Here is a 14,378-nt window from a genome sequence, read left to right on the forward strand (position 1 = left end):
TTCAATTGCACTTCTTTGAAGAAAGATTGTATCTCAGATTTCTGTGTATTTTTATGGTATAAGCACCAACTTAATGTATGCCACTGCTTTCCAGTTAAGGTTTTTTCCCAGCTTTCTTGTAACTTTTAAAATGCCAAGGTATAATGAAATAAAATTATGTAATTCACATGGAAAGAAATTTTCAAATTCACTTCTCAATTTACCCTTGAGTAAGAAGGAAGGAAAAAAACCCTTAGCTGGCTTTAAGCTTACTGTTGATTTGGGTTAAAATGAAATTGTAAAACTTAAAACAAGCTTAAATTTCATGGGTTCTTGGCCTCATTTATTTAATTGAATTCTTAATGAAAAAACTGATGTATGTTTTGATAACCTTAGCTCTGACCTCTCTTCCCTCAGCCCTGTTTTGAGATAAACACTTTAAAAAAAATGTAATAATCTCTGTTAATAGCTTAATCTAGATAGTCTATGAAGAGCTGAGTTACTAACACCATATTTTTAATATGGAGTAAGCAAATGGTGGATTTCTTTAGATACCTGTTTTCAAGATATTTCACTTGTGATATCTTAATAAACATACAGTGTGACACATATATAAAGCACAAATTCCGTCCCTACAGTGACAAAACGAAAGGTGTGCAGCTGTCTGTATGGAAAAAGTTGTTTAGATCAGTCAGCTGTATGGTCTGAAGTGCTGATTTAGAATTCCCAAAATTTACACAATTGAAAAAGTTAGCTGTTGCTATCAATTTGTTAGGTCCCTTTTATAATTTTCTTGAAGGCTGTAGTACCTATTACTGAGCTATGTCACTGACTTTTTTTTTTTTTACATATATCACATTTTAAAAATAATTATTTATTCATATAACTGTAAATTCTACACAATAAATACTTTGGGACTGGTTCTCCCCATGCTAGTTTTGCAGTTACTTTGGCAAACCTAATTATTTTCATCTGAGAGTAAGCAAGCCATGTCTTTTTAATCTACTTGGATTTGAAAGAATGCTATCTCCATTGAGTACGTTTTAATAACAGTAATGTGTAAAGCTGCTTATTCTGTATTCTGACCATTAAAAGCACTGATTACACGACAGTATGCTAGAAAAGTCTTCAGCTGAAGCTGGTGATGATCAGTAGCTTAAAGATATAACATGTATTTGTAAAAGAGATGAACTAGAAATCTGAAGATAGTGTCCCAGTGTAAAATCAAACCTCTTTAAATCCTGATCTCTTTTCCCCCAGAATTCCATGTCTTACCCATTTTGATCAGACATAAGGAGGATTGTGAGTGCTTAGAAACTCTGAATGTATTCTGTATGAAATCTTGTGTACCTAGATTGTTTTGAACTGAAAAAATGGATGTCGTAAGAGTTTCGGTCTGCAAATGCTTCTGCTTGTTGAAGTCTCCAATATGAGTAGTTTGCTTAGATTATTAAAGTAATTATTCTAAATTGATGGGTAGCCTCGAAAATGTCTTCAACTGATAGCATCTAACAGGAGGAGGGTGTGTTTCTGATACAGCCCCATCCCTATATGGATGCCAGGGTTTAAGAAGCCATTAACCTTTTCAGTTTCTTAATATGCTCTGTGCAGCTTTTTATCATTCCTGTGTGTGACAAATACAGGGCAAAGTCAGAGAACATATGGGCACACAGGATGTGTTGACGGTCACTTACGGCACAAGTCTGTGAACCGTGGAAAGGTCTGTGAACAGTGCTCTTCCTTTTTGGTAAGAAGGAAATATAATCGTTTCAGTACACAATCCGAACTGTTCAAGTCCTTCGAATAATTAACTCCGAGCCTTCCAAAATACTAAATGCTGTCGGCCAAGGCAGGTCCTACAGCAGCAGAGGTGGCCCTGTGCAGGTGCTGTACCACAGCCAGCTTCAGCAACAGCAGCCAGCACCAATCGTGAGCACCCTCTGCTGACCAAACTATACATGGCATTTCTTTCGCTGCCGCCTGTCTTTTTAGCCTTCAGTCAAGTTAGAGCAAAATACTGAAATGAGGTAGAGGCAAACAGCAATGATTTGGCTTCGTTGTTATACATAAAGAGTGATTCTAAAAAGAGATGTCAGACTGAAGGGTGTTTAGAGACATTGGGATAGTTGAGCAAACTGCAAAAGGGTTAATGAAAACCAGGTTTATAGTTAACTGGGTATTAAGAACGGCTCACCTTCAATTTCTCTCATTTTGAACTTTTGAAACCTAATTTTTTACTACAGATAGAGTATATTGTTGGCCTCGGGATAAATCGGGACACAACTGAAAAAGAAGGCACACCTGGTTATGCAATCCATGGCCAGTATTTGGCAAAACGAGTCCCTCCAAGCAGCTGAGTCCACTATTTCGGTACAGTTGTGAATGCAGCTCACTTACCGTTTTTATTGTAGTAGACTGAACTAGAGAGGGTTAAGCATCTCTAAAAACCTGCAAAGGACTTTCAAGTTTCACTTTGAGTATCCAAACTCAGATGATGCTGAGTCTGGAAGAGGCAAGGATATAAAATGGTCGAATAAAGGAGGCAGAGAGAGTCTTTGAGTCTTCATTCTCTTTTAGCCTTATAGATATTACTAGCTACAAAAGGGAATTTTGTTTCTGAAGTGATTAGTTTATTTCAAACATAGATACTACGCAGTTATGAATAGCTTGTTGAAGTAAAACCAGACAAGTCAGAAGGGTAATTTCAAACTGTAATAAATGTATTTCGCTTTTAAGAGGATTTAAACCTCTGTTTTTGAATACGCATCAAAACATTCAAAAAAACATTATCTGCTTGCAGCTTGCTCTTCCTTTGGATGATAATGATGTATTTCTTCTCGAGTTTTAAAATATTTCTACTGTTTTAAATGCCAATCTGTTGGATACAGGCTGTTTTTTTGTAAGAATACAGACAAGTAATTGTAATTTGTTTCCTTGGGGATACAATTAATGCTAAATATCTAAAAATGTTTCTTGAAATCAGACATCATTCAGTTCCATAAACCTGCAGTATTAACATAATGCCAAATATTTCAGTTTGGTCAAAGTGTTGTTGGGTTGCATTAAAGCTAGCATGAAGGATGAATAATTTTTTTTCTTTTTTTTTGCCAAAGGAAATACAGAAAATGTTACTGAATCAAATGGACTATTTTCTGGTTATTACTTTTGTATAAATCCACTGAAGTGGTCTAAATCCCTAAAGTTTATTTCAGTTTTACTAAGTCAAGTAGAACCCACCACCATTATTGCTCTAATTCTAAAATGAATAAAACTTGTCATAGGTTTTTAGTGCTACAGAAAATGTTTTCAAGGTTTGTCATTGTTGCTCTTGAAGCTGAACAAGTGATTGGGATGTTTGAAAATATAAGAAAAAAAACATGGATATGGGACTTTTTTCACTGAATGTTCACTTCATGTCAGTGTTTTCTTTGGTTTTCCACCTTTGAATCTACTGCTTAAAAGAATGAGTAAGATACTGATTTAAAAGTGTAACATGCTGTATGCAAGATTCGATGGGTTTTGTGTTAATCAAGACAGGCTTGTAGAGATGCATATTTGTCAGACCATTACTTGAGTACAGTGAATTAAGGAAAGATGCTTCCTAAACTTGAATTCACTCGTTTTACTTGTTTTGATTTGTAGTGATATTACCTTGAGGTGGTTACCTGAATTGCTGAGTAGTCAAGAATTTGAATCTCAGCACTAACCTTAGAATTAGGAGATTTAACAAAGAAGAAATATTTGCAGATTCCAGAGTTGCTGTACGTGTTTTTAGTGTCAAAGATTAAGGTACACAGATAATGATGTGTGTCTTTATTTAGTTTTTGAACACAGATTATTAATCTGTTATTCCTAGGAACTACAGGAAATGTTTAATGGATTGTTGAAGAAAGCCGTAGGGGTTCAGATATATGCAGCTAGCTGTATATAGTAGTCTATATAAAAAATATTTTTTAATACATGATGAAATGTCATTAATCATTTTTTCTTAGGCAAAGCTTGTTTTTGTCAGCCCAAAGAAGAAAGATATATTATTTGAATTTGAATAATTTTAAATGCTTGCCTTACTCTTTGCATAGCTGTTACATCTAAGTTTAGAATTAATGAAAATACAAATAATTGATTAGTATTTGAGGTTTAATAAAGTTAAGTTCAGAGCATGTATTAAGAATAGGAAAGAAAATTCTTATGTTTACGGTGCCAATTAAAGCCAAAGTCTATCTCAAACATACATACCATGAAATTTCATTGTAGTCAATAAGGTGTTTGTCAGTGCAGAACCAGACTGATTACCTTTGTGGAGGAATTTGGTTGCAGTAGGAAGTGTTTCCTAAGATAGTGCCTTAATACTTCAACAGTATTAAACTAGGGCCTTTAAAAAGGCTATTTATGAGCAATTATTTCTAACGCACTTTAAACTGTAATTGAATAAAAAATGACTGAACTAGACTATTTTGAGAAATCTTTACCATTGTGCAACATTTAATTATAAAATTTTGCATTTCAGTATTCCAGCATTAAAAAATGTTCCCATTTTCCAAGTAATATGCTTTTTATAATGTTAGAAGAATTGTTCTATTACTACAATAATAGCTTCCGAGGGTAACCTTTCCCAAAAGTTAAGCATCTAGGGCAGCAATAGCAAAATTGCTGTTCATGTTCTACTTTAGTAGTCAGAAGGGATTTTTTTTTTTGTTCTTGCTTTCAACTTCTGCTAATTAAATTAAGATCTTCCTCATAAGATAATAAGTTATACCTTGTAGTCCAAAATGTGAAGTTTAGACCTTTAACCGTTCGCTTGTTCAACAACAAAGTATTTTGAAAACTTAAATGATTTTTTTTTTTTTTTTGGTGCAAGTAGGTAATGCCATACTTTTTATTGATGGTATAAGCCATTATTTTACTGAGAACCATTAGCTATTTAAAACTTCATGCATAAATTAAAGAGGAGCTAAATGGAGTTGCAGTTGTTGCCATTAGTAGCATTTTAGATTATACAGGCAATTATTGTGCTCATTATCGTAGAGCAGCCCCTTTGCAAAACTATTGTGGTTGACTTAGACATTATGTAAAATTTTCCCTTGGAGATTAAAATTTCCAGTGGTGTGTTTAATTTTGTTAACACAGTTGTTTCAAATAGAACAAATATTATGACAAGTAAAAGAAAATTTGCTTTTCTAATACAGGAAATAGCAATAAATGTGGAAAATTACTCCAATTTTAACTCATCTATTTCTTATATTGTCATAATTATTCTGGTTATGATTATTTGTAAAAGGAAAGAAATCACTTTCTTAAGATGGTATGTTTTACAAATGCTTTGATGAAATCACAAGGTAGTTAAAATGAAGTTTACCCATTTTTCCAATATTCAGATGAATTTCAGAGAATGTTAGTGAATTTGTACATGAAATATATCTGGATAATTCAACAGCATTTCATTAGTTTGAGTGCAGAAGTTGTTTAAGTGGAAAGGCACAGAATTAAACTAATTAAGTATATTTCAGTACATTATAGTAACTAATTTTTGAGAAATGGAGAATGCATTTCTATTAAAACTTACTTTCTTTGTGTACCTTCTGAAGCAGGGTTTTGCAATTGCCTCAACTTGCTGTAGTAAATGAAAATACTACAATTGTCTATGGCCAGTAGTGTGATCTATATGAAAAAGGATGACATTAGTAACAAACCAGATGTTGTTGAGCAAGGGATTTATTGAGTGAAAATTTTTCATCGTCAACTTTTTTATTCCCTTAATATCTCTCCAGACACATTTTTATTGGATTCCAAACTTAAATTCACATCTGTCTTCATCAATTAGAAAGGTATTAATACTTTGAATTAGCTATGTATCAGTGTGCAGTGGACTAAATTTAATGTTTCTGCCCCAAAAGTGGCATTCTTTCCAAAGAAACTCTTTATTCATTTCTCTTCTGTGGTGGGGTTTTTACGGGGGGCTGAGGGGGGAGCTGAGGGGAGAGATAGGCTTTCTATACCATGATGCAGGAAAAAAAAGTGTGAGGTAGTGGTTATGCATATTGCAAGACAGTGATTCTTTATTTTATTACAAAAAAAGACCAACTCTAGAAGGCCAGATTAAATCATTCCTTTCACTTTTTAATGGGATTTGGATGAATAGAGTAAAATATGCACTTTGCATTCATTGATAGCATCTTTAGGTTGAGGTAATTGAGTCTTTTTTCCCTGACTGAATGAATAATGACTTCATCTGATCCTCAGCGAGGCCTGAAACTTAGGCTGCCTTTGTCAACGCAAAAAGATCTGGGCTTTGAAACATGCTCTACTTCCCTGGCTTAATTTTTCTTCATTTTAATCCAAAAACCTATTTTTCTCAATAATTCAAGCATAAACTATATAGTAGTTGAAGCAGCGGAAATTGCAAGATATTTGTTCTCGTTGTGCTGCTTTTTAAATGCAGCTGATAAATCAGCCGCTGTGGTCTTCAGCTGCCTGATTCTCTAGGGAAGGGACAGCCCGTGTATAAGCAAGATTGCTGGAATTTTTAAGAACTATATTTAAAGTGCTTCTTTTGCAGACTGTTTGTTATCTAAGGAAGTGTTATGTTTTACTGGTCTTACTGTCAAGACTTGGAGATAAAGGGGGCATCTGTGACAGGGCCTAGGAAACTCTTCCTGACATAATTTTCCCACATATTTTACTGACTACAAGAGCATCCCAAAAAGTGGAGTATAAATACTTAGTTTACAGCATACATTATTGAAATGGTGAGAGTCTTAGTTACATAGCTTAAAAATATTTTTTCATGAGAAACAGCGTCTCTTAATGTTTTTGCTAAAACGTTTCTAAATCAAATACCTTTTTACTCATGAAAAGTTGAAGCTCTGTTTTACTACTTGGGTTTGAAAATGGATGTTCCACTTGATTGTTGGTTGTTTTTTTTTTTTTTTTTTTATTATTATATGGAATAACCAAAAGCTTCAAACAATTAAGAATTATTTCTGTGAAATTAGTTCAGATTTACAGACCACAATGGAATTGTAGTTACAAGTTACAGTCCACTAGTTCTATAAATGAGAAGGTAGCTCTGTCACATTTGTCTGTTGATTCTTGAATCTAACAGGTTTTTGATCTTCCAGCAGTAGCTACCCTACAAATAAAATATACAGTGCCAGATTCTTGCTGCACGCATGACAGAAGAAAATTGTTCCTGGTCGTTTGTTCATCTTTAATTGTCTTTTCTCCTTGCCTTCCTGTGTTCCTGTCCTGGATCAGGAGATGGGGGAGGGATGTGGCAGACGTAACGGCGTTCAAAAGGCCTGGCTGGGACAGTTCACACTGGTTCTGGGAACTGTTATTGTCCTGAACCTGGGGAACATCCATTGCATGCAAGCATAGGACCAATAATCAATTCAGTTATCAAAATGCAGTTAATTGTTACAAGTGCATGGATTTTTAATAGGAATAAAAAAGCCAATACTAGCTAATTATTTGCATCGCAAAAGTGTCAATTTAAAAAAAGCTCATGACTAACTTGATTTATACTTCTTCCTCTAGGTTGGCTTGCTGGACCTGGAGTTGAATCAACTGACCAAAGCCCTGTTTTTGGCTTTAGTTGCACTATCAGTTGTTATGGTAACCTTGCAAGGATTTGTAGGCCCATGGTATCGCAACCTTTTCCGGTTCCTCCTCCTGTTTTCCTATATCATCCCAATCAGGTATGTATAAGAATGAAAGAAAACCAGATGTCTAATTTCACTGAATGTGGCTTTCTTGAAATTTATACTTGATTCTCATTGCGAAGGAAATTGATCTTATCAGGAAGCTGAAGGAGAAGGTGCCAACAAATCTGCTGATTCTTGAAGGATCACTGTACAGAAAACAATACTGTTGTATTTTTTTTGTATAATGTTCATCTTGCTGGAGTAATCAGGATATCTAATCCTTTACTAGCATAAATGTATTAATAAGGATACAATCTTGGTATATTTGAGAACATGGTTTTAGGAAACATGTATCTGAATGAACTGTTAGGTATATTTTGGAATTTTATTCTTAATACCTTAAATACTGAAAACAGTCAATTTCTCTGGTTAAAATACAGACTTTTTACTACAACAATGATTAATTTAAGTGGAATGGCTGAATAATGTAGGTGCACTTTTACAGTGAGAGGATTTTTAACATGTGTAACCAAGTAGAGACTTTCCCTGAATGAATTAATTCATTAAGCATGAGTACTGTATATTCAAATTGCAGATAAACTGGAACAGGAAATAATATCCATGTGTGTAATCAAGTCTTCTGTGGACAAAGAAGTGAGAACACTGACTCTGAAATGATTTTTTTTTTTCCTTCTGTGGGTATTGTCTTTGCAAAATGGAAATACTCTCTCCTGTTAAAATACCCGGTGTTTAGATTAAGGCAACTGTTAATTTTAGATGCTCTCTGGAACACTTCAGCTTGAGATACATCATTTACTAAGCCCAGTGGCTAGCCACAGAGGTAGCAGCAACTAAACCATAGATAGATTTAAGACCTATCCCCTCAGGTTTGCACACAATATTTAAATCCATGTTATATAAGGAGGAAAAAAAAAAAAAAAAAAAAAAAAGAGGATTTCATTAGGTATTTTAATCTAAGCTTACATGATTTATGTGTTACTGTTTTCACATTTTTTAAGTACACATCTGTGTGAAGGAAACTCTATCATATTTGTCTGACTTGATACTTAGGAAGTATCTCTCTTAAGGTTTTATAATTGAAAAGACTTCTATTTTTATACTACTTTTGTGTTGGAAGAGCACCTGATTCTCTTGGGAAGTTGAAGGAGAAGGTTCCAGTAAATCTGCTGGGGACTTGAGGTGATCTCATTGTAGAGAGTGGTCATCTTAGAACAGCTTCCACTTTCTTTAACTGGCTCTTGTTTTTTTATTTATACATTCATGTTTCAATTCTGTGGTATGTTTCTGAACACTGTCATTGTCATAACTCCCTTACTGCTTGCATGATGCTGCTGTTCAGGTCATGTCATTCCCCCCGTACACACAGTTATTGAGTATTAAGCAACTTATCCATATGAAGAGGCAAAAAATTCTGCATGCAAGTCATAAGTAAAGGCTACATATTGCTGAAAGATGTGCTAAGTCATCAAAGACATGCTGGGGAAGGGAAAATTGAGCTAAGAGTATAAAGGAGCACTTGTTGGTCACTGTTCTTCCATAATAAACATACTAAGCCAAAACTTATTAAAATGGTTAAAAGACAGATATATCTTTGTTACTGGATGCAAGAGGATTAAGAGCATATAGGTGGTGTAAGTAAATTTGACTCAATATTGACAGTTCAACGTATGCCACTGAAAACCATGTTGATTAAGCAGCTTATTTTCAACTTGTGTTTTTTAGTGGTATTGTGGAATAGTTCTTTTCCAAAAATACTTTCTAGGATATACTTAATCCCATTTTTTGATTGCTTGTGGCAGATACTATACAAAGCAGAAGTATTAGACAACGTGATTGGTTTCATTCTGAGATGGACCATGTAGTTACTCTATGGAAGATCGGACAGGAGTCTATCAGAGAATGCTTTTCTCTCTAAAGATTCATCACTTCCTATACCAAATTTTCTTCAGCTCACATCATTCCTATACACGGCCGCTTCCCACACTGTTAGCGAAATAAGTAACTCCTGGGGTTCAGGCTGGTGTTCAAATATAACTACACTTCTCTTCGTTGCTTCTGGATGTTAAGCATGGAAATTAATACTCTTTAAACTGTATCTGGAGTTTAAACTCTTGGGCTGAAGATTACAAGACTAATGACACTGAAGCACCGGGTGTTGTGTCCTCTCATTATTTTTAGAATAGTTTTATGGGGAAAATAATGAACTTTTCACAGGTAAAGGAAGTGAACGTGGGAGATTAGGATTGACTGGTACAGGCAAAGCATATCTGAACTCATGCATGGATTAAATGTGTTGATGGATAGTTTTAGAGAATTGAGGAAGTTTCTGAATATGAAGCTTTTTTGCAGTTGCGTTTGGCTTTTGGTTTGCAGGGCAAGGGAAATTCCAGGTACGCAATAAAAATAATTTTCCATGGCCAGACTTGTTACATGGAGCTTCTCAGGAGGAGATAACTGTTAGCAGAGTTCAGCTGATTCCTGTGCAGCCTCTCCTATAATCAATAGGAAGAGGAACTTTTTTTTTTTTCTTTCGGGGAAGAGCTTGTGCCTTGTGATTCAACTGCTTCCTAAAAGCTTCCTCTAGATCAGTGTTGCTTCATTGTGTGAGGGGCATTACTGTGGAGCATCTAAGACTTCAGCAGTATATACATAAAGCAGCTGTAAAAAAAGCCAACACCACAACCAAACAAAAAATATCCCAACAACTAGCACTCACCCCCATCATGCCCCCTCAAAAAAGCTCAGCCCACAATACTGCACACTTTCTGTAGTGTACAAGGAATCGAGAAAAATGGAGAAAAACTAGTAGTAAATAAATATTGAAAGCTCAGCCCAGCTTTTGATTGGTTGTGTTGGAACCAGTATGCACAAAATGTTTTGAATAGCCCCACACTCTGAAAAACTCTGGTCATTAAAAATAACTCTTCTGTAACTGGCAGTTCTTTTTTCCCGATTGAGGAAGCCCGGGAAGCTCCATAGGCAATCTGCCTCTCTACAGAGTTAATCTATTTGAATTTATTAGGAAAGGAAGATAGAAGCAAGTCCTTGACAGACTGTCCTAAACAAAATAAATCTCTCTAGCATTATGCTCTCCCATTCTCTGAGTTTTCCTATGTTCCTCAGTATTCTTAGGCTTTTTTCTAGTTGGCTCTAGCCAGTTTGAGATGTGTTAATGTCTATCCATAGGTTCCTCCAGTGTCACTGAGACCATTTCATTACTTCTTTTAAATACAATCATTGATTGAAATACACTCTCCATTAGTTTACAAAATTTTTGTCTGTATCACCTAGTGCAATTATAACTTAGCGGGCTGGGAGGGAGCATGTGTCCTCAGGTACATCCATGCTGCTGCCCTTTGTAATACCAGCATGGAAGTTCTTAGGCCTGTGGTGTTTCTCTTTTTTTTTAATTTTGAAAGAGTGTAAGGTCCTTTTGTTGAACAACTTGTATTTTTTTTTGGATTATTTTCTGAACGACAAAAAGTAGAGGGCAAAACCCAGTCATGCTAATGAAAAGTCAGCACCTCATGTGGGGGAAGATGAGGTAAAGCTTTGTCATTGGTATGCAATCTTTCCTGCTTACCCAGTTTATCACTGTGGCTATAGATACATTCTTTTTAATTTTATCTTTTTAAAATCATGCTGACATTTTCATCAGGAGAGTTTAATTTCCCTTTTGCGTGAAACAGAAGACATTTACCATACACATTTAAAATTCCCATGCAAATCATGTAAGTCTTGAGGAGCTTTTTCTTTAATTTTTGCAGCTGCTAATTTGATCAGTTGTTTTAGTTTAAATTTTTTTTAAAAAAGCTGTCAGAGAGACAGTTACCAATATTTGTATTTTTAAGTACAGGAGAATAGAAGAGGCTTCAATCAATGTGGGATGCAAGATACCCGCTTTCAACTACTGAGCTGAAAATCCCAGTATGTATCTGGGTGCAGAAAACCTGATCGGGCTGTTAGAGAGCCTTGCCACAAAGCAATTCCGTCCTTTTTCCTGGCATTTGGTTGTAGCATCTCTTCATCAGCTCACCTTCGAGCTGCTGTAGTAATGGGTTCAGAAATGACAGCCCATGCCAACGAGAAGGCTAGCCTCAGTGATGGTACTGCACCACCAAACTGGATCCCCTCCACCACCGAGTAATGGGAATTTGTTAATTCATTGTCCAGTCTTCTTCAACACCTTGAAAGACAAAGTGAGTTGCACTTTGACTTGAGTTCTTTTGTTTGTTTCTTTGTTTTTCGTTTTTCCCCCTAAAAAGGTAGCCAGGAAAGTTTTTCAAGATAATTTAGGCTTAGCCAAGCAGAGTTTGTTGAAATTACTGCCTCTTGTATACAGGCATGTGAATCCTGTAGCTGTATATTCTTTTGCTTAGCTGTTAAGAAATGTAGAGGGTTTACCATAAAATGATAAGGTGACCAATTGACTGGGGATCTGGTAAAAATGTGTATTGTCCAGTCTGTCTATCTAGTAGCAGATTGACAGGTGTTAATCAGCTGTCTATTTAGGAGGAACCGTTAGTTTTGGTGTGCACAGAAGCTGAAATGTCTTTTGTCCTTTCCTTCAGACACCCCAAACCTCCTTTCTGCCAAACTAAGCTGTCCCAAATGTCTGGAAGGAACTGCCTTGAACTTAAGTAGGAAAGTTTTGGGGCACTACCTGGCTCCTGGCTGTTTTTTTCTGGGTCTTTACAAGGAGCAGTTAAAGAAAATCCTTCAAGTTAAGTCAGTTTACGTCTGTTTTCAGTAGGCAGCGAGGAAAATACTGCTAGGAAGTCTTCTGCCTGAAATTCATTAATATCTAATCAAATCCCGGATCATAGAAATACGAATTTCTGTGTATTCCTGGGATCCAGGGAGCTCACACCTATGCAGGTTTGTAGTGGCTATCTAACAGCAGCAATCCATCCACACTGCTTTCAGTCATATTGTAGTTTGTGCTGTCTGTATAACGTATAGGTGTGAGAGTATCAGTATATGCAGTCTCACGTATACAGGCAGTATATATATTAGATACATGATGCAAAGTTTTCAGTAAGAAAGAGCTGAAGAGCTACTCATAAAAGAGTTTAAGCAGTCCTTATAAATGTGTATTATGCTTGTATACCATACCATGATATATAATGCAATCAGTACAGAGACTGAAAAATATTAGATGAAGCTTCTTTATATTTTACAAACTAATTTTGACTTCTTCATGCAGCAGGAGCTATGGTGCATGTCTCGTGCTAAGAGTAAGTTTTACTCTGCCCAGTGTGGTGCTGTACTACTGCCTGAGGTAGCTTTGTGCTTTTCTTACAATGTCTGATATTCATGCTACAGAAGAGAAAGCACAATCAGGTTTTTTTTTTTAAAAGGCATTTTTTAACTGAGCTATTGCAGTAGATATTTTTCCTTTTTAACCTTGCAACTTTGCCTATTTTCTCCTAGCTGGTGTTCTGGTTTTAATCTAATAGTTTTACGGTAAGTAATGCCAAATTTGTCTGGAAGACATTAAAAATATTCATGTTTTTTAGAATTATTTGTATTAGACCTCTAGTGTCAATATTGTATAAGAGGCTTGATGAAAGAAGGCATCTGACCTGGTAAATGTTGAAAATAACCAAGAAACATCTTTAATGGGAAGCAGTTACTGTTATTCTGAGCTGCATATGCTACAGCTCTTGTGCCAGGGTGCTTGTTTGACATGCGTTCTATTTGTATTTTGCACTCTACTGTGTTTTCAGCCTGTAAGAAATTCATAGATGAATTTTCTCATTAATTATTTGCCAGTTTTCCTCCTGAGGTTTTAAGTTCTACCTATGTTACAACATCTAATTATCTGTACCAAGGTTGCATGTGGCCCTTGAAAAACTACACGTGCCACAGTCACTAGAGCAATACAGGGTTGACACACATTTTTTTGCCATACATATTTAAACATAAATGTGTGGGATTGGGTTCTTTTTTAAAGGTAAATTCATTGCCTAGGTTTTACGTAAAGTGCTGTGCGTACCTTCTTTCATTTCCTTTTATATGCTTGTATAATAGACAAAGTTCAGAAAATTTAGTCCAAGAGAACTAGTGAGACCAATTATGAAACAAATGAGAACACAGATCTGAGGCTCTTCCTGGGAGTATCAGGTAGATAGCTGAGAAAACCAAATAAAAATATATATAGTGGGCTAAACACAAAAGGAATATTATATTCAGATTTCCTTTCCAAATAAAATATGGAAAAGGGGAATTAGGGGAAATCAAAGGGATGAGCAGTGGGTTGATTTTTATTTATTTAGATCTTGATAGAATATTGTGTTTAAAAGAAGTAACTTCTGTTTTGTTCTATTTTTATTTGTTTAGTGTCAGTTAATAGAAGTTGACAGGCTCCAAAAATCGCTTTCTGTGAAGATTTAACTTTCCAGGCATGTTGAAGTAAAACATGTGGTTGTTTTTTGACCAATAATATTAAACCAATTCCATATCAGTTTCTAGATTGTATATCTGCGAATAGCTTATGGCTGTTTCAGGCAGGTAGGGATGTGAGAAGGTTAGGGGCTATAGCCATAGGGGATTGGGTACAGTTTTGGGTACTAACATAACCCAAATATGATCTTCAGAATTTCGCTTAGAATATAAATTTTTTTTCTTTTTTTTTTTTTTTCTTACCTGTAAACTATATTTAAGTAAGATCATAATTAAATGCATATCGAGAGCATCTGGAACATCAAAACCAGGTAATGCACATGCTTTTTA

The 14,378-nt window shown here is 35.3% G+C and overlaps 1 protein-coding gene across 3 annotated transcripts in view; it reads left to right on the forward strand.

Annotated features, from left to right (window-relative positions):
- Nucleotides 1-14,378, forward strand: part of ATP9B (ATPase phospholipid transporting 9B (putative)) — a 166,512-nt gene that overhangs the window by 105,243 nt on the left and 46,891 nt on the right. For all 3 annotated transcript variants that reach the window (XM_032998843.2, XM_032998844.2, XM_032998845.2), the window contains one exon: nt 7,516-7,676. In XM_032998843.2, coding sequence (XP_032854734.2) covers nt 7,516-7,676 — 161 coding nt within the window. The remainder of the gene's footprint in view (nt 1-7,515; nt 7,677-14,378) is intronic.

This window comes from Tyto alba, unplaced genomic scaffold, assembly GCF_018691265.1.
Source record: "Tyto alba isolate M040663 unplaced genomic scaffold, T.alba_DEE_v4.0 Super-Scaffold_48, whole genome shotgun sequence".
Lineage (NCBI taxonomy): Eukaryota > Metazoa > Chordata > Aves > Strigiformes > Tytonidae > Tyto > Tyto alba.